The sequence below is a fragment of the Acanthochromis polyacanthus genome, chromosome 8 (genome assembly GCF_021347895.1).
Source record: "Acanthochromis polyacanthus isolate Apoly-LR-REF ecotype Palm Island chromosome 8, KAUST_Apoly_ChrSc, whole genome shotgun sequence".
Taxonomy (NCBI): Eukaryota; Metazoa; Chordata; class Actinopteri; family Pomacentridae; genus Acanthochromis; species Acanthochromis polyacanthus.
Window position 1 is genome coordinate 41032336 of NC_067120.1, and position 20796 is coordinate 41053131.

The 20796-nt window shown below is 42.1% G+C and overlaps 2 protein-coding genes across 28 annotated transcripts in view; one reads left to right on the plus strand and one right to left on the minus strand.

Annotated features, from left to right (window-relative positions):
• Positions 1-8582, minus strand: part of LOC110964819 (NACHT, LRR and PYD domains-containing protein 12-like) — a 36507-nt gene extending 27925 nt beyond the window's left edge. For 25 of the 27 annotated variants that reach the window (XM_051952464.1, XM_051952465.1, XM_051952455.1 and 22 more), the window contains exons 1-4: positions 5596-8582; positions 3631-3768; positions 2696-2904; positions 680-2576 (exon numbers count right to left, since the gene is read on the minus strand). In XM_051952464.1, coding sequence (XP_051808424.1) covers positions 680-2576; positions 2696-2904; positions 3631-3749 — 2225 coding nt within the window. In that variant the 5' untranslated portion in view covers positions 3750-3768; positions 5596-8582. The remainder of the gene's footprint in view (positions 1-679; positions 2577-2695; positions 2905-3630; positions 3769-5595) is intronic. The other 2 variants (XM_051952442.1, XM_051952441.1) reach the window with 2 other exon arrangements.
• Positions 8583-11610: 3028 nt separating this feature from the next.
• The window catches only part of znrf1 (zinc and ring finger 1), a 42209-nt gene continuing 33023 nt past the window's right edge, over positions 11611-20796 (plus strand). Inside the window, exon 1 of the mRNA XM_051952517.1 lies at positions 11611-12506. Within this exon, the coding sequence (XP_051808477.1) occupies positions 12113-12506 (394 nt within the window). The 5' untranslated portion in view covers positions 11611-12112. The remainder of the gene's footprint in view (positions 12507-20796) is intronic.

Here is a 20796-nt window from a genome sequence, read left to right on the forward strand (position 1 = left end):
ACATTTCAAAAACTACTTCTGAGCCTTTTAAAGGGACAAAAACTGAATATTACACGTAACTGATGACAAAGAACAGTAGAGTTTAATGAAGGAAAACCTAAAACAATGTGAAATAAAAACTAAGAACTCAAACTAATTCAGATTCAGTTCACATCAGTGACAGCAAGAATTCCTTCAATCATTTCTGTCAGACTTCAGAAATGTTTGTTAATGACACAGATCTGATGTTAAACTCTGAAGAGGAGAGAAATAATCTGATTAAATCTGTTGATTAGAAAAGATTTCAGAACCTCCTCATGTGATAATAACTTTACTGCTTCACTGAAAACTGTAAAATGTTTCCACATAAAGAACCTCTACAGCTCTTCATGAGTTTCAGCAGATCTGCATGTTTCCAATGGAAGAACCTCAGAAGAACAAACTGTCTGATGGAACAATTATTAGAATGAAATAGAAAAACTGTCTTCATTCATTTATCAGCTTCTAACACAAGAACATGAAAAATCCACATTTTCACAGCATTTGAAGCAGCAGAAGAACATCTGAGACTAAACACAGCTGACATGATGTTTGAAATAAACAAGTGGAACATTAAGAATAAGATGTTCTAGTGAGAACATGTGAAGAACTGAACTACTGATCAACACTGACTGATCATGTTCATCACATCTGGACTCACCGAGCCTTTCTGCAGTTCCTCACAGCTGGAATCAGTCTCCGTTTTCCCTCATCTGATGTTCTGTACTTGTCCAGGTCCAACTCATCCAGAACCTCTTCTGACATCTGCAGCATGTAGGCCAGAGCTGAGCAGTGGATCTCAGAGAGTTTCTTCTCTGATCTGTTCTCTGACTGCAGGAACTCTTGGATCTCCTGATGTACTGAGAGATCCTTCATCTCCATCAGACAGTGGAAGATGTTGATGCTTCTGTCTGGAGATATTCCATAACTGTTCATCTTCTTCAGGTTGTTGATGACTCTCTGGATCATTTCTGGACGGTTCTCTGTCTGACCCAGCAGACCTCCTAAGAACCTCTGGTTGGACTCCAGACAGAGGCCATGAAGGAAGCGAACAAACAGGTCCAGGTGACCATTTCTACTTCTGAGGGATTTCTTCATGACTCTGTCCAGGAAAACATCCAGGGATGAGATGTCTGTGTTATCCTCCTCTTCCTCCTCCCACTCGTCCTCCTCCTCCTCCTCCTCCTCCTCCACTTCTTCCTCCTCCCACTCCTCTTCCTCCTCCTCATCACCATAAAGATCTTTCTGTTCTTCTCCCAGGAACTTCTCCAGAACCTCAGTCTTCCTGTTGGTGTAACAGTGGAACATGTAGACTGCAGCCAGAAACTCCTGAATGCTCAGATGAACAAAGCAGTAGACTGGTTTCTGGAACATCTCACACTCTCTCCTGAAGATCTGGGTACAAACTCCTGAGAACACAGAGGCCTCTGTCACATCCAGACCACACTGCTGCAGGTCTTCTTGGTAGAACATGATGTTTCCTTTCTCCAGATGTTCAAAGGCCAGCCTCCCCAGCTTCAGAAGAACTTCCCTGTCAGCCTCCGTCAGCTCCTGTGGACTCGTCTCAGGTCCCTCATGGTACTTCTTCTTCTTCCTCTGTGTCTGAACCAGCAGGAAGTGTGAGAACATCTCAGTCATGGTCTGGGGCAGCTGTCCTCTCTGCTCTGTGGTCAGCATGTGCTCCAGAACTGCAGCAGTGATCCAGCAGAACACTGGGAGTCGACACATGATGTGGAGGTTCCTGGATGTCTTCATGTGGGAGATGATTGTTCTGGAGCGCTCTTCATCACTGATCCTCCTCCTGAAGTACTCCTCCTTCTGGACGTCGGTGAAGCCTCGTACTTCTGTTAACCTGTCCACATGTTTAGGAGGGATCTGATTGGCTGCTGCAGGGCGGGAAGTGATCCAGACCAGAGCCGAGGGAAGCAGATTCCCCTCCATGAGGTTGACCAGCAGAACGTCCAGCGATGACTTCTGGCTGACGTCAGACACAACCTTCCTGTTGGTGAAATCCAGTGAAAGTCTGCTTTCATCCAGACCGTCAAAGATGAACAAAAGTTTACAGACAGCCAGCTGCTCTGCCGTCACCTTCTGTAATGTTGGATGGAAAACATGGAGCAGCGTGAGAAGACTGTGCTGCTCATCTCTGATCAAGTTCAGCTCCCTGAACGGAAGCACCACCACCACACTGACGTCTTGGTTTTCTCCGCCCTCTGCCCAGTCCAGAGTGAACTTCAGCACTGAGAAGGTTTTTCCCACGCCGGCCACGCCGTTGGTCAGGACCACTCTGATGGCTCTCTGCTGCTCAGGTAAGGCTTTAAAGATGTCCTGGCACCTGATGGGAGTGTCATGGAGGCTCTTCTTGGAAGCTGTCTCCAGCTGCTCCACCTCATGTTGGACATCAGCCTCTCCACTGTGTCCCTCTGTGATGTAGAGCTCAGTGTAGATCCTGTTGAGGAGGGTTCCACCTCCTGCTTCATCACTTCCTTCAGTCACATGTTCACATCTCCTCCTCAGACTCATCTTATGTTCCTGCAGAACCTCCTGCAGACCAACACCTGCTCACAGACCAGACAAACAATCAGACTCAGCAAACACAAACATCTTTCATGTCTGGACAACACAACAACAAGCTCAGTTTCCACACATCAGTCCACCAGCAGATGTTCAGTCTTACTTTGTCCACAGCTGCTGCTTCTGGCTCTTTCTCCACACTGGGGACAGGAGGAGTGTCCTGATGGAGCAGACTGGTCCCAGTATGAGCTGATGCACTGTCTGCAGAACCAGTGTCCACAGCTGCTAGAGACTGGATCCTTCAGGACGTCCTGACACCGAGCACAGCAGGACGGCTGCTCCTCCACACAAACTCCCCTCCTCTCCATCACTCTGTCAACACATTTATTCATCACATCATCTGGAGAAAAACATCCACATGTGACTCCACAGAGCAGAAGAGAACAGTAAAAGTGAGGCTACTGTTCTGTCTGAGTTCAGTCGCTAATAAAAAGCTGCTTCCTTTTGTTATGAACTCCACTCACTTCTTTTCCCATCAGCTGTCTGATTAAACTCTCACTCATCTGCCTGCAGTTTGCTGTTCATACAAACTCAACACTTTGTGCAGCAGCTTCACAGTAACAGCCTTCCATCACAGACAGCTGCTTCTGTTCTTCACTTCTTTACTCACTTTGGCAGCTCAGCTCGGCTCACTTCACTTTAACTCAGAGAACAAATCATGGAGAAACTGTGACAGAGCAGCAGCCTCAGACACACAGCGTTCAGCTTTCATTTAAACATCTGGATCATCTGGAGAAGGAACCAATGAAGACCAACCACAACATCAGCTACACATCTGGAGAACATTCTTTCACTCTCAGAGTCTTTACAGAGGCTTCAACATTGGGCTGAAGATGTTTGAATGTTGGCTGGAAATGGTCAAATCCAGGTTTTCAGCTGTTTTACCACAGAAACACCATCAGAAGTTCTGCTTCTAAAACCCAGACCAGGATCCATCTCAGTCTGGAAGAGTTCTGCATTCTGACCATTGTGAGTGTTTCAGCAGAGCATCTTCCTTCATCCTAAAACCTTCATCTTCCATCAGAAACACTTTCTTACTTTGTATCTGAGGGTTCAGGTTCTTCACTGAAGTCTGGAGGTTCTTCTTTGGACCGGTCACTCTTCATGGACAGATAGCTGGAGGATGGAAACTCCTCCTCCTCCTTAGAATCACTCATCTTGTGGACTTCAGTCAATCTGAGAGGAAAACCAGAAACACTGACTGAGAGCTCAGGAAATAATAAAAGTCAAAGTATGTATGCCTATGTATGTCATCAGGGCCAAAATCTGATCACACATGTAAAGTCTGAGACAGACTGGAGCATGTACAGACCAGTTAGACAGCACTTCCTGTTTCATGTTGAACTGTCAAAATTCCAGGAGCCTCCATTTCCACGTCCTCAGACTGTTGAGGAGCATTTTGATAACTTTTGATCAAAACACATTTCAGCTCTCTCTGGGTTAACCTGTTTGAGTTCATAGCTTTAAAAATGTCTCAAAATTGGTCCAGAATTGTACAAAATGTGACAGATAATTCAAAAAGGCTTCCTGTCGTGTTTTGGGCATGGTTGTCAGAGATGTTTTTGAACATCTTGATGAGTTACAGATGTGGACCAGATTTCACAGCTGTATGTGACATGTACTGGCCCGAGCTCCTGTTTGAAGTTTTCCAGGTGGTGCTATGGAGCCATTTTGACTCAAACTTATGCAGTTCCCCTAAAATATCAAACTGTTCACCGGTCCTGATGTGAGTTCAGAGTTTCACGTGTTTTAGACGTTCAAAAGTCCAAATGAAAACAGAAATAATTCCTTTCATTCCCAGAAGGTTCTGGCAGCGCTCTGTGCTGCTCAGACCATAAATAGTTTTCTGACAGCAGAAGAAGAATAACGTTAAACTAACTCACCTGGGCTGCACAGTGAGTAGTGGTTAGCACTGTCACCTTGCAGCAAGAAGATCCCCGGTTCAAATCCCGGCCTGGGTCTGGGATCTTTCTGCATGGAGTTTGCATGTTCTCCCTGTGCATGCGTGGGTTTTCTCCGGGTACTCCGGCTTCCTCCCACAGTCCAAAAACATGCTGAGGTTAATTGGTTACTCTAAATTGTCCGTAGGTGTGAATGTGAGTGTGATTGTGTGTCTGTATATGTAGCCCTGTGACAGACTGGTGACCTGTCCAGGGTGTCCCCTGCCTTCACCAGAGTCAGCTGGGATAGACTCCAGCACCCCCCATGACCCGAGTGAGGATGAAGCGGTGGATAGAGAATGGATGGATGGATGGATGAACCAGGATATCCTCCCTGTATTGACCAGATGCTCCACATGCTGCACCAACTATCACTGCCCATCAGTGACGTGCGGTGAGGTTCATGGCTGGTGAGGCACTGACTGCTCAAGAGTCAGATTTATGATTGTAAGAACTGAAAAAAGCATCTTATTTCACTATTCATCCAACAGCATGCAACTACTGATAATGCTTCATATCCCATCAGCATTCCTCTTTCAATTACACTCACAAACCAACACAAACATTTACACAGGAACATATTTGTCCTACAGAACTTTCTTTTATAGCTATTGATAGAGCACCCATCTTGTGTTTTAAGCAGTTCATCCATCCAGCCTCTGCACACCGCTTCATCCTCACTAGGGTCATGGGGGGTGCTGGAGTCTATCCCAGCTGACTCTGGTGAAGGCAGGGGACACCCTGGACAGGTCACCAGTCTGTCACAGGGCTACATATACAGACACACAATCACACTCACATTCACACCTACGGACAATTTAGAGTAACCAATTAACCTCAGCATGTTTTTGGACTGTGGGAGGAAGCCGGAGTACCCGGAGAAAACCCACGCATGCACAGGGAGAACATGCAAACTCCATGCAGAAAGATCCCAGGCCGGGATTTGAACCGGTGATCTTCTTGCTGCAAGGTGACAGGGCTAACCACTAGATCGCTGTGCAGCCCTTAAGCAATTCATATATACTGTAAACAAATTAAAGTACAGAGATGTGTGCAGACCTACTGGCTTTAGCTTGACGCCGACTTTGGATTTCCTCTGTTGAAGCCAGCACCGCAGCGAGAAAGCCCCTGCCAGTTTGCGTACGCCCCCTTGAGTTGAGGCAGAGTACTGCCTGCCTCACCTGCTGACTTTTCTCTGCACTTTATTGTGCGATCAGCAGGAATAGTTCTCTCACACATACATAAAAGACATTACACAGACTGCAGAAAGTCATGGTGTGTAACGAATATTTCTGTCAAGTTCATATTGGCGATATGCTGAGGAACAGAAACGGGCCCGCGTCATGCAGCCCACTTTGTACTGGATCATACAGTCAGACGTGAGCCACAGATCGGCCCTGCCTCACCCGGGGTTTCTGCCCTAGATTTGATCGGGAAAACTCAAATTCGGCAATTTTACTCAATAAAACGTCAGAAATGTGTAGTCATACTGCAAATGCATTTTTAACACAGAACAGTGGAAAATATTAATATTTATTTATGTACACTTTCTTTTTTCTTTTTTTTTGTCATGATGACAGGTGAGGCCGTGTCTCACCTGACCGCACGTCACTGCTGCCCATTCTGCTGCTCAGCTATGTTCTCTGCATTCCTAGAAGGTTCTGGCAGCGCTCTGTGCTGCTCAGACCATAAATAGTTTTCTGACAGCAGAAGAAGAATAACGTTAAACTAACACTCACCTTGTTGTCCTCCTCTGTTGGCTGTAAAATGGAGTCTGAACTGTTCATTTCCTCATTCTGTTCTGCTCCTTCTCTGTTTCCTTGAAGTCACATGACTACAGCTAACTCCAGCTGTCTGAGGGGTTTCCTGCAGCTGAACATGAAGGATGAAGCTTTACTCCTCACAGCCTCAGAGGTGCAATAAAATCTGATCAAAGAACTTTATTGCAGTTTGTAGACGGTTTATTTCCTTGTTATTGATTTATAAGAGCTTCTAGAAATAATGATCACAGAGACTGAATGATTGTAAAATGAGCAGAAAGTGATGAAAATGACCAAAAAAAGACAAAACAAACCACATTTCTGTCACCAGGATTCAGTCTTGTCATCATCATCCATTATCAGTGATTACAGATTGTTCACACATTTATTAAATGTCTGTTTTTCTTCTATTTTATATTGTCTGTCTTCATTCTGTCTGCAGTGTTAGAACTTTGTCATGTTCTTATTTATAGATCTGTGAGAACTGAGGCTCTGAAATCAATCATCTTCAACATTTGAGGCTTTAAAAGCCAACAATACATAAAATAAAAACATTTCCTGTCTATTTTTTTCATTTGGAGTTTAGTTTCTCACATATTTCCCTTATTAAAAGTCGTCTTTATCAGAGATTTACTGGCTGTAACTAGGACTGCTTTAATCCTGGTTTTATTCATGTTGATCATTTATTTATGGATGCTTTATTGACCAGTTAGAGGTTAAAAGCTTTGGGGTTTGTGGTATTTAAATAGTAAATAATGGATGGAAACCTGTAGTTTATTCATTAATAAACAGATTTGGTTTCAAACTGCTCCATAAAGTCTTGATCAGTGATCTGCAGTGAACTTTATGTGACTTATTGAAGCTGATATTTCTTAGCTGGGTTTAGTTTTTAAATGCTGCTGATGCTTACAGAGGATTTCTGACAGCTCAGGTCTGTTCTTCTACTGGAGGTGGAACGTTCACAGGAGACTGAGTTAAAGGAGGCAAGAAAACCTTTTAGTTTGATCCAAACACTAAGTTTTAGTCTTTGTGTGACTTTGATTCATTCTGGAAACTTTCTGTAAATCAAACCATCAGAAAGTGAACTTTTTAGCAGCTCATCCTGTATTTTCTAGTATTTCTTTGTTTAGATCAGGTTGAATTTCCATGATCTGCTCTTACAGCCAGAACTTGGAGCTTTCAGACGTGTTTTCTTCACATTTCCCTCCACAACCACTTCAACCGTTTATCCATCAGCTTTACAGATATTAACTATTTAAAACAGACCTATTTACAACAATTCATTGATATTTAATTATAAAGTAATCCATCATTTATTAAACTGCCTTCAACTGATCATTTACTGCAATATTTAAAGATTTATAACTGCTTATTCTGCTATTTTTTAGGTATTTACTTTTAGCTGACTTTATCTGTTTACATGTATTTTTAAAGTTACTTATTGCTAAACTATGATGTTGTCTTTCACTTCAGATATTTATGTCTTTAACTCACAACATCATGAAGATCAGATCCTTCCTGTCTCAACATGCAGCTCATCTCTGTTTCTCAGCGCCGAGTTTGCAAGTCTGAACTGATGACAGCTGTAGTTTGAACTGAACCGTCTCATTCTCAGTTCTATCAGTGGATCCAAAAAAACATTTAACAAACTGATCACTGAAAAGTATTAAACCTTCAGGAGGACACCTCATAATGCAGGACTGTTTCTAGGAGCATGTGTTTTATCTGAATATAGCTCCTAAACAGGATGGATGGTTTACAGTTTTATTATTAACATGACTAAAATACATGAGCCTACATTCTACATCTAGAGCTGCTGTTTGTCCCCCAACATCCACAGGTTTATAGTTTATCAGTTATTAATAAATATACTGACAGTCCATAGAAACTCTGAGGTAGAACTGTAGGCAGAATTCTACTTGTAGGGGGGTTGTAATGATTCATTGTGGATTTACTGATGATCGAGTGCCCTGGTAGTTGAGATAATGATGAGTTGTCATTTTGTCATGATTCATTGCACATGGGTTGGTCACTTTGCAAAAGTGAACCAAATACACACCAAGCAATACTCAGTGAGTATCTGCACAATGTGAGAATGGGTTTGAAGGCCTATATAAAGGCCCAAAAAAGGCCACCATTGTTAGTCCAGTGAACAGCATCATGCCGCGTCTATCACATGAACAACGTCTCCGGGCACTGGGTATGGTGGAGGCCGCTTTGAGCTACAGTGATGTATCCAGGCGTATGGGCTGTTCCCAACCCACAATCAGAAGCCTGGTCCAAAGCATGCGCCGACGGATTGCTGCCTGCATCCAAGCAAATGAGGCCATACTCGGTATTGACTGCTGTGACTTTGTGTTTGGCAGGTGCCGTTTTCTTTTGTGAAATTCTTTATTTTGAAATCATTCTTGAAACTTTAGATTTTTGTTTCTGTATGCCAATATGCTAAACAAATGATTCATATGAAGAAAATCCAGTTTGGGGCTTCAAAATAAAAATTATGTTGAAAAATATGGTCTCAAAGTTTTTAATGACTGTCAGTGTACATTAATCTACATTCTACATCCAGAGGTTTATAGTTTATTATCAGTTATTAATAAATACATTAATCTACATTCTACATCCAGAGGTTTATAGTCTGACAGATACACAAACATCACTACACTTTAATGTGATCACCAGGACTTCTGGATGCTGAACATCATCACTGATTAATGAGAGAATATTTCATGTCAACTGCTTTACTCTGAACCTGAACACAGGTGAGCTCCTACAGGTGAGCTCTACAGGTGAGCTCTACAGGTGAGCTCTTCTTCTACCTGTCAGGTAATAAAACAGAAATCTTTCCAAACATCAGCAGCATCTGATCAAACAGGTCTGATTAGAGAAACATTTATTTCAGTCTGTAAGGGAAGACTAAAAACCAGCTCTTCACTGAACACCTTTACACTTGACAAACTGCAAAAAAATAAAAAATTAACAAATAAAAAATAACAAATTCCTATTGCCTCCACACCCAATTCTAACTGTTAGCTACTTTCAACTCACTATTTATTACTTTAGCTAAGATGTTAACTCCTATCAATTATTTATACTGTTGTCATAGTTTCTCTGATGTTCGTGAAGTCCAGGCGGAGAAGAAACGTCTATTGACACTGAACTGCTTAATAATAAGTTTATTATAAGGAAGAACAGCATCAGTACAGACAGAGAGACTGTCTGGGAGAATCCGGCCAAATGAATATCTCCGAACAGCAATCTGAGATCATATTTATATGTTTTGGACAAGTATGAGGTCACAACATATGTTTCCTGATTAAAAGACATCTGGTCATGGAACAAGACCCTACAGAACAACCCCCTATCATTAAGACACCCAAAGAGCCATTAGGGCCCCAAAGAACTGCTACTTTTATACCTCTATGGATTGTTATATCTAAATGATGCTACTTGCAGCATACTATGGATTGTTTTAGCTAACTGTTAGCTATTTTAGCTCACTATGGGTTATATCTGCTACATGTTTCTTACTTTTAGCTTCCTACAGATAATTTTAGCTAACTGTTTGCTACTTTCAGCTCACTATGGTTTAATGCAGCTAAATGTTGGCTACTTTTAGCGTACTATGGCTTGTTTTAGCTAATCGTTAGCTACTTCAGCTCACTATCGGTGATATCTGCCAACTGTTTCCTACTTTTAGCATACTATGGATTGTTTTAGCTAACTGTTAGCTATTTTAGCCCACTATGGGTTATATCTGCTAACTGCCACGTTTAGCGTACTATGAATTCTTTTAGCTAACTGTTAGCTATTTCAGCTCACTATGGGTTATATCTGCTGTTTCCTACTTTTAGTTTACTATGAATTCTTTTAGCTAACTGTTAGCTATTTCAGCTCACTATGGGTTATATCTGCTGTTTCCTACTTTTAGTTTACTATGGATTGTTTTTAGGCATTTATCATGTTTAGCTCATCATGTGTTATTTATAGCTAATATTTTGCTACTCCTAGCTAACTATTTAGTCTATTTATTTGATCTGACACTGTATATTTGAAGCAGTGCAAATGATTGCGTGTCTGTGTTATGAGTTTGTAATGTGTCTGTTGTGGTGAACAGAGACCTTTATAGTTGTACTGTTACCATCAGACTGATCAATGCCTCCACTAACCATACATTAGTTTATCTTATCGGGCAGCAGTGTGTGTCTGTGTGTGTCTGTGTGTGTTACTGTGCAGATACAAAGAGCCAAACACAATAAAACCAACCTAATTACACAAACAGACACACACAGGATTAGAGCAGTAATCCACAGCTAACATGTGAGCCAGTAATCCCAATAATTTAGCATATGGTGCTAAAATCTGCTGGAATAACTGCAGAGGGGAATTGTGGGTCATCACAGGAGGATTGTGGGTAATGAGGGGAGCTTCCAGGTGTGTCTCAGCTTCTTAATTAACAGATTAAGATTGCCAAGGCGATCCCAACAGTTAACTAGTACACTGGATTGGTGTGTTTTCCAGGATTTACTGCATATTGAAGAGTTTTTATTGTTAGTCAAACACAATTTAGAATATTTCATGATCCACCGAAGTATTTATGATGAATATATTCACTTCAATATCATTTATAATTTTGTCAGTGCTGTAAAACCAGTAGATTAGAAGATAATCTGTACAAAATAATATCATTTAGTGTTGAACATTTGGGTTACTTCAGGCTAAAATTTTGCTTCATTTTATTATTTTTTGCAAACTTTATTCACAACTGTGAACTTACTATTTATTATATTAGCTAACTGTTTTACAACTTTTAGCTTACTGTTTATTACATTAGCTGTTTACTACTTTTAATTTACTATTTATTTTATCTGCTAACTGCTGTTTTTAGCTTACTATGGATTGTTTTAGCTAGCTAGCTAACTGTTAGCAATATTCAGATTAGATCATTGTTTTTAATAAATTATGGGTGTTTTAATCACCTGTGTTTACTATGTTCACCTGGTCCACCTGCATTACCTGTGTTTACCTGGTTTTACCTATGTTTACCGTGCTACCTATGTTTACCTGTATTACCTGTGTTTACCTGTATTACCTGTGTTTACTTGTATCACGTGTATTACCTGTGTTTACTTGTATCACCTGTATTACCTGTGTTTACCTGTATTACCTGTGTTTACCGTGCTACCTGGTTTCTCCCGGAGCTCCTGAGCTGCTGCAGAGGATTCAGGCCAATCCCATGTAGAGGAATTAAAGCTGTGTCTGCTCAGCTCCGAGTCTGCGCACTGAGCTCCTCCATTGTCTGGAGCAGCGGCGGCGGCAGCGGCGGAGCGGAGCGCCGAGCAGAGCGCAGCGCAGGGAGCGGCTTCACCCAGCGCGACCTCCGGGGAGAGCAGCAGCGGAGCAACGGAGCACCGGACAGCCGGAGCGGCAGGCGGCCGGACGTCGTAGTTTGCTTTGTCCGGAGCGGAGCGTCTGTTCGCGGACAGACAGCAACAGTTGTCACGATGTCTGCGATCAGATGAGGCGGAGCGGCGGAGGAGCACTGCGGCGCTGCTGAGTCCGGGCCGCCGGGATCAGACGGCCGGCTAACATCTGGTCCTCCAGCCGGGTCTGGGCTCGTTCGGCCGCTGCAGCCCGCGGCTCAGCTCATCGGACGGCGGGCTGCTCATGCTCCGCTCGGCGGGGAACCGGGCTGTTGCGTCTGCAGAGAGCTGACGAGCCTCCGACACACGGACAGACAGACAGACAGGCAGGGAGGGGGCGACAGCTGCTCCGAGCCGAACCACCGGATCACCAGAACCCCCACCGAACCCGCTTTGGATGGGGGGAAAGCAGAGCACGGCGGGGCGGCCCCGGGGAGCTTTTCCCGGCGTCTCTACGGATGACAGCGCGGTGCCTCCCTCGGCCCACTTCGGCCACTACCGGCCCAGCGGCACCATGGGCCTGCGGAGCCGCTCGGTGAGCTCCGTGGCCGGGATGGGCATCGAGCACAGCCCCGCCGTGCCCTTCGGCTTCTACACCCCCCGGGGGACGGACTCGGAGCGAGCCGGAGGGGGGTCCGGGGGCACCACGGCGGCCCCCCACGGTACCGGCTACCAGGACCCGGGGGGCGGAGGCCACCACACGGACGGGGTTCTGTACCTGGGGTCCCGGGGGTCGCTGGCTGACACTCTGCCCCTCCACATAGCACCCCGCTGGTTCAGCGCGCACAGCGGTGAGACACACGCACGCAAACACACACACATGGACACACACACGCACATATACATGCATACACACACACACCTTGTTTCCCTGCTGATTGGACCATCAGCTGCTGGAAGTCACTCAGTTTATTCTGTTTCTGATCAGGTATTGATCATTGATCTGGTATATATATTGATCATTGTTCAGGTATTGATCAGCTGTTCTCGGTGATGTTTTTTCTGTGATCTGAGCTCCTTAAACACGTCTCTTCACCCCATGTTGGTAAAATGCACACAAACAGCAGAAAAAAGCAGGAAGTGGACATCTCTCTGTTCATACTTTGTGTGATTGTGATCTGGTATTGATCAGTGATCTGGTATTGATCAGTGATCTGGTATTGATTAGTGATCAGGTAAATCGTCCTCAGACAGCTGTTGAAACAGCGCTGGTGTGTTTCTGGGCAGGAGCAGCTTTATCTGGACATAAGTAATCAGATCTATGTGTTTGTTTTCACTCTGTGCTGATAAACTGCACAGTAACAGTGGATGAAATCAGGTTAGCTGCTGGCGTGTCAGAGCGTGGCATTTCTGTGCAGGAAGCTGTCTGGAATCAGAGGTATTGAGCAGTGATTGATAGAAGGCGTTGGAGGTCAGTTTGTGGCTGCAGCATCTGCACAGCTCCGTCCTCGTCGTGTGAAATGACACCAATAAGCCCGATGCCAAATCTGGAACTGAGTCCGTTAGCTGAGCGATTAGAGCATCAGCTTACTGCTCACCTGAACACACCTGCACAGGTACATGGAGGCCACAGCCAGGTGGAGTCGTAAACAACAGTTCCATCCACCCTAAAGTCTGAGTTCATCATCAGTCTGGAGTTTCTGATCACTCCTAGAATCAGAATTTATGATGGAACCCTGAAACATGAATCCTCGTCACAAAGGCGATCATGATTTTGTTCTTTCATGGATTTATTAAAAGTTTTCTGGGTCAAAAATATACAAACAGCAGCTTTAATTATCAATTTTGGTGATTTATGAAGTTGTATTATTCAGTTTCATGACCTCTTAACTTCTCCTGAATGATTACAAGCGACTACAGCTGCTGACTCTTCTGAGCCAATGTAGCATAAATTGGTGCTAAAATGAACCAACTTAGATGTAGCGTTACCAAACAAGGCACAAAATGGCACAAAAATAAATAAGATAAGGCAAAACTGAGGCAATAAGAGCTGAAATAATGTAAATTGATCCTAAAATGCCGAAAATTAGTTGTAAAATTACCAAAATGAGACAGAAATAAATATGGCCTGACACAAAATTGAGGCAAAAAGAGCCTAGATGGTGAAATTAAAGAGTAAAATGTGACCGAGTTGTTCAGTCACTATTTGTTTTGGATTGAACTCAGAAACTTCCTGAGGTTCAGGACAAGATCATATTCTGACATGAGCAAAGAAACACATAAAATATGTGGAAAGCTATTAATCAAGTGAGTCAGTCATTATTAGTGATTCCAGTCGACTACAGCTGCTGACTCCTCTGATCAGTTTAAATAGAACCATTAGATCCACTCATTACACTCAAACTCTACACAGGGAACATCTGAGGAGCTCAGCAAAGATCTGAAGAAAAATCATTGACTAGAACCAGTCAGAAAGTCACTTGGAGACATTTGAAAGCAGCTTCAGATCCAGAATCATCTGTTTGTCAGAATAAAGATCATGGGCTGTGTCCGAAATCGCATACTAACGTACCACCTTCTCAATGAGTATATGCTGTATACTACATACTATAAGTATGATTAGAATGCCAACCGTTCACACTGTAGTATACTACTACGTTTCCCATAATGCATTTCAAACCTCCGACGACAAACTCCGGAAGTACGGCTATCAAATATCTCGGCTGAATGCCGGCTTCAGGTCGATTTTACGCTAACAAACAGTCGCATAATTAATGTGGTAATTTCAAGTCGGCACTCCTCATGCAGTTATTAGCCAGATTATGAGAATCGTTTCAGTTGTAGCTGCAGGCTACTGGAGGTAGCTGCTACTTGTTCTGTATGCAAAGCGAGCTGCTGCAACTAGCTGCTAGCATTCAGTAGCACGTTGTGAGGCGTCTGACAAATTTAAAACGTTGGTCAGAAAACGCCTATTTCTCAAATCTGTGGGGTGATTAGGATGACTACTTAACCACATAAAATAAAATAAAAATCGCCCCGGTCCGGCCACGTATCCCGCGGAGGCTTGCATTTCGGTGGGCAGCGCGCAAAGCATTATGGGGCGGTTGAGTATGACGAGTGTGGGCACCGCGCATACTTAAAATTTTTCCGGAAATAGTATACATCCGTACTCAATCTATTCATACTATCTAATGTGAACGCACTACATACTTATTTTGACGTCACATTTAGTATGAGTAGTACGTTAGTATGCCATTTCAGACACAGCCATGGTCCAGGTGTGTTACTGCCACCATCAGGAAGAAAATGCAAACTACCACCTGCTGCTGAGAGACCATTGGTCAGGATGGTCAAGAGTCAACCAGGAATCATCAGAAAGCAGGTCTGGATGGATGAGAAGCTGCTGGAACACAGCTGTCAGTGTCCACAGGGTTCTCGAGGATCCATGAAGAAGGAAGTTCTTCCTCTAGAAACAGAACCTTAAAGCTCCACTCATCACATGGAGAAAGAAAATGTTCTGGAGGAAAGTTCTGTGGTCAGATGGAACAAAAACTGAAGGTGAGGCCTTTAACCCCAAGAACACCAAACCTACCATCCAGCATGGAGGAGGCAGTATCATGCTCTGGGGCTTTCTAGAAGAGCTTCTGGAATGGTTCTAGACTGGATGTGGGACTGGTTCTGGACTTTCTTGGGACTGGTTTATGTTTGGTTCCAGTCTTGGTTCTCCTGGTTTTGGATGTGATTTAAAGTTGGTCTAGGATGTATATTACTCTGGATCTGGTCCTGGATGAGGACTAGTTTCAGATGGTCTGGGGCGGGTCTTGGACTTTTAAGTTCAGCTTTGGTCACGATAGTGTTCTGGTTTGAGAATTTTTAGGACTGGTTTCAGATGTCTGACTGGTTCTGAACATTTTTTGAACTGGTTTAGGTTTGATTATAGTCCTGGTTCCAGAATTTTTGAGGACTGGTTTCAGACTGTCTTGGTCTTTTTTTTAAGCCCAAGAACACCAAACCTACCATCAAACATGGAGGTGGCAGTATCATGCTCTGTGGAACTGGAGCTTTCCACAAAGTAAATGGAATAATGAAGAAGGAGGATCACCTCCACGTTCTTCAGGAGAACCTAAAACCATCAGCAGAAGGTTGATCCTGGACACAGTTGGATGTTTCAACCAGACAATGAGCCCAAACTCACATCAGACGTGGTAAAGAAATGGTTCCATCAGGCTGTTGTGAACATATTTGTATTAACACAGTTCTTGGATTTTATCTGTAACTCAACAGAACATTTGTGAGATGACAGTAAATAACTTTAAAAAACTACAGCTGGGAAATGTGGACATTATTTTGAAGTTCCCACAAATGTGCATTCAGTCGAACCGTTTCTCCCCACACACATCAAACGTCAGGTTTTTGTGGTTTGTTATCCAGCTAAAGTCGTTTCTCAGCGACTGTCCACAGCTGGATTCTGTTTGTTCTCGGCAGTAAAGTAATCGAGGAACATTAAAAACAAACGGCGGCGGCAGCGTCCGTCCCCGGAGTCTCATTACTGAAGCTCCGTGGAGAACCCAGTCCCATCAACTGTTTTTACCTCCACAGCTTCAAAACTCTGACGGGCTTTTAGGTCAGTGACACAAAACAGGAATCAGAGGAGGGGAAGGGAAAGGTGACTGAAGGCAGCAACGTTTTCACCACGAAATGACCTGGTTTGATCCACAGCAGGACTACAGCAACAGCAACAGAACTTCACCAAGTTCACACATTTTAAAACCTGAAACACCTGTTTCACCATCAACAGACCGGGGGCCTGAAAGATTACTGGGCCTGTAAAAACATTAGCACAGAACGATGCAAAACAGCTGCAAAACGACAAAAACGTGCAATGAAAAGACACAAAACAGCTGCGAAGACATGCAAAGCATCAACATAAAGATGCAGAATAGCCACAAACGCGCAAGGTTGTTATGAATAGATGCAAAACGTCAATGTAGAAATGAAAAATATCAACAAAAACATGTAAAATAGCTTAAAAATGATGCAAAATAGCTTCAAAGGGATACAAAATGGCAACGTAGAGATGCAAAACATGTGAAAAGACGTGAAATGGCTCCAAAGAAATGCAAAGTAGCTTCATAAAGATGCAAAAGAGACTGAAAATATCACCAAAAAGACGTAAAATAGTATCAGAGCTATGCACAATATGTAGGATGGGATGCAAAATAGCAATGAAGAGATACAGCATGGCAACACAAAGATGAAAAATAGCTTTGGGGAAAGTTAAAGTAGTGAAGATGCAAAATTACTCCAAAAAGACAGATGCCAAATATTAGTGAAGAGGCGCGAAACGGTTCAAAAGAGATGAAAATGGTTCCAAAAAGGTATAAGATAGTTGCAATGCTATGCAGAATACTTAGGATGAGATGCAAAATGGCTCAAGAGAGATGAAAAACAACTACACTGAAATGTAATAACCATAAATAGATGCAAAATAGTTAAGAAAAGATGCAAAATGACTATAAAGAGATACAAAATGTTGCCAAACATATGTAAAATAGTTACAAAACCATGCAGAATAGGTAGGAAAACATGCAAAATACACAGGGATGCAAAACGGAGACACAGAATAGCTCCAAAAAGATGTAAAGTAATTGCAAAGCTATGCAAATATGTAGGATTGGATGCAAAATAGCTACAAAGAGATGCAAAATAAAGATGCGAAACAGATCTGAGGAAATGCAAGGTAGCTTCATAAAGATGCAAAAGGGACACAAAATATGTTCAAAAAGATGGGAAATAGCTGCACAGAGATGCCAATTATCAGTGAAGAGATGGAAGGTGGTAACAGACTGCGGGCCAAAGGATCACGTTGGACCATCTTTATTAAGTAAGTATTTTAGATCAAGTTTCAAGTCTTTGAGTCATTTTAAACTGTATTTATCTGATTTGAGACAAATTTTTAGGTATTGTGGAAAAATTTCAAACAATTTCAGACCAGATTCCCATCATCCCCAGAGAAATGTGGACCAGAGACTCTATTTTAGTGGAACCATGGATCCATCCATAGGTAAACAGGAACTCTATGGAGACACCAGACCAGCATGGATTGGAGGTTTCAAAACTGTTTTTCATTTTCAAGGGCCAGTAAGTCATTATTTTGAACCATTTTAAGTAATTTTGAACCATCCTCCTCTTATTTTTGACAAATATCAAGTAATTTCAGACCTAAGTCGTCTTTGGAAAACCAAAGACCAAAGACTGAAGATTTTGCACTTTTTTCACATTTTCAAGGGGTAATAATTATTCATTGTGACATTTTTTTGTCATTTTTGACCTATGTTTATCTTATTTTGCACAAATTTCAAGTCTTTTAGACAAATTTTAAGTCATGTTGGACCATCCTTGTCACATTTTGTACAACTATTGAGTATTTTAGATCAACTTTCAAGTCTTTCTGGACACTTCTGAGTCATTTTAGACTGTCTTTATCTTATTTGGGACTATTTTTTAGTCATTTCGGACAAGTCTCAAACAGTTTTAGACAAGATGCCAGTCATCTTTGGTGAAATGTGGACCAAAGACTGAAGATTTTGCACGTTTCTGGGGTCAATAATTATTCATTTTGACCTCTTTTTTTGACATTGAAGACCAATATTTATCTTTATTTTGCACAGATTTTAAGTCTTTTGGGACAAGTTTGAAGTCATGTTGGAGCATCTTTATCATGCTTTGCTGTAGTCTGTGGACAGAGGCTGATCACAAATGTCACATCTCTGCTGCTGTAGGAACACACTGGTTGACCTTTCACTGCTGCAGCTCAAGGAGATTTTTCTGAAGGCTTTGGAGCAACAATGGAGTGGCGTCACCACATCCAGGCTCCTCGTTTATTTCAGGGCGACTGCTGAGACGAACAGCAGGACGTCACTGCAAAGGCCAGGAAAACGCCTGAAGTCTGTTGGAGCAGCTTCATCTGGTTTAACTGCAGCTCAGAGCTTCTGCTGGGTTCAACCAGACGTAGAACCCAGAGTTCATCTGCTGTCGGCACTGCTGCACAGTCTGTAAAACATCTGAGCTGAATTTGGAGAATTTTTCTGTTTTCTCTCACAAAGAAACCTGAGAAGCCATTTTGAAGGTTCAGTATCTCCATAAATAAAACCAACATCCATGAAAGGTGGTGAGAAAAGACATAATAGTTTCATCAGATCACGATGATTGGATGGATCCAGCAGAGAACAGCTTAATCAGTGGTCACTAAAAATGGAAAGAAGTGAATCTCCAATCAAGGCTGGTCCAGTGTCTCCATAAAGTTCCTGTAAGTGTTTATCTATGGATGGATCCATGTTTCTACTAAAATACAGTCTTTGGTCCACATTTCTCCAAAGAGGACAAGAATCTCGTCTGAAATTGTTTGAAATTTGTCCAAAATGTCTAAAATTTGTTCAAAACAAGATAAAGATGGTCTAAAATGACTCAAAGGTATCAAGAAAGACTTAAAACTTAATCTAAAATAATTAAAAATTGTGCAGAGTATGATTAAGATGCTCCAATATGACTTGAAACTTGTGCAAAATCAGAGAAATATTGGTTTAAAATGACAAAAAAATGTCCAAAAGACTAATTATTGGCCCCTGAAAATGGGGAAAAAAGTGCAAAATCTTTGTTCGGCATTTTCACCAAAGATGACTTAAATCTGAAATTACTTGAAGTTTGTCAAAAATAAGTTGAAGATGGCTCAAAATGACTTAAAATTGTCCAAAATTATGAACTACTGGTCCTTGAAGATGGAAAAAATGTGTCAACCTCCCAATCCAGGACGGTCTAGTGTCTCCATAAAATTCCTGTAAGTGTTTATCTATGGATGGATCCATATTTCTACTAAAATCCGGTCTTTGGTCCACATTTCTCCAGAGGTAGAGATGATTTTGTCCAGTATTACTTGAAACTTGTCCTAGACGACTCAAAAATTGCCCAGAATAAGACAGAGGTGGTCCTAAATAACTTAAAATTGGACCGAAATTAATTGCAAACTGTCTGGGATGACTCGTAATTTGTCCAGAAATCCTCAAATTTTGTTTAAAATGAAATAAAAACTGTCTAAAATGACTCAATAATGAATAACATAGTTTTTAAATGAGGATGGTGTAGTGGCTCCAGAAAGTAAAATTACCCATAAATATAAAATATTTCATAATTCTCCTAAATGACATCAGATGTGTGTAAAATGGCTCAAAATTCTCCCAAGTAAAAAATTAATCCAAAAATGTTCAAAAAGGTCCAAAATCACTGCAAGAGTTACTTTAAATTGTCCAGAACTCTTCAAAATGAGTCCACAGTTACTCAGAATTGACCAAATTAACAATAATGGATCGTTATTGGCCACAAAAAATGGAAAGACATTCAAAACCTCCAATCCAGACTGGTCTAGTGTCTCCATAAAATTCCTGTCAGTGTTTATCTATGGATGGATCCATGTTTCTACTAAAACACAGTCGTTGGTCCTCATTTCTCCAACTGTTGAGGCTCTAACATCTGTAGAATCTGATGAGTTAAAGTTTAACCAGACAAGGTTCCAGTTTTTAGATGTTTAGACTAAATGTTGATGTGGACTCATTAGTAGGAACCAGAACCTGGAGTTCATGGAGGTTTAGATGTTCACAGAGGTCTAGATGTTCACAGAGGTCTAGATGTTGGTGTTAATGGGGGTCTGGGTGTTCATAGAGGTCTAGGTGTTCATAGAGGTCTAGGTGTTCATAGAGGTCTAGATGTTCATAGAGGTCTAGATGTTCATAGAGGTCTAGGTGTTCATAGAGGTCTAGATGTTCATAGAGGTCTAGATGTTCATAGAGGTCTAGGTGTTCACAGAGGTCTAGATGTTCACAGAGGTCTAGATGTTGGTGTTAATGGGGGTCTGGGTGTTCATAGAGGTCTAGATGTTCATAGAGGTCTAGGTGTTCATAGAGGTCTAGATGTTCATAGAGGTCTAGATGTTGGTGTTAATGGGGGTCTGGATGTTGGAGATAGATGTTCTGTTACAAGATGGTTCATGTTGATTCATGTTTAATTTAACAACATCTGAGGCTGATTTCATCCATAAATAGACACTTACATGAACTTTACTGAGACACTAAACCAGCCTGGATTGGA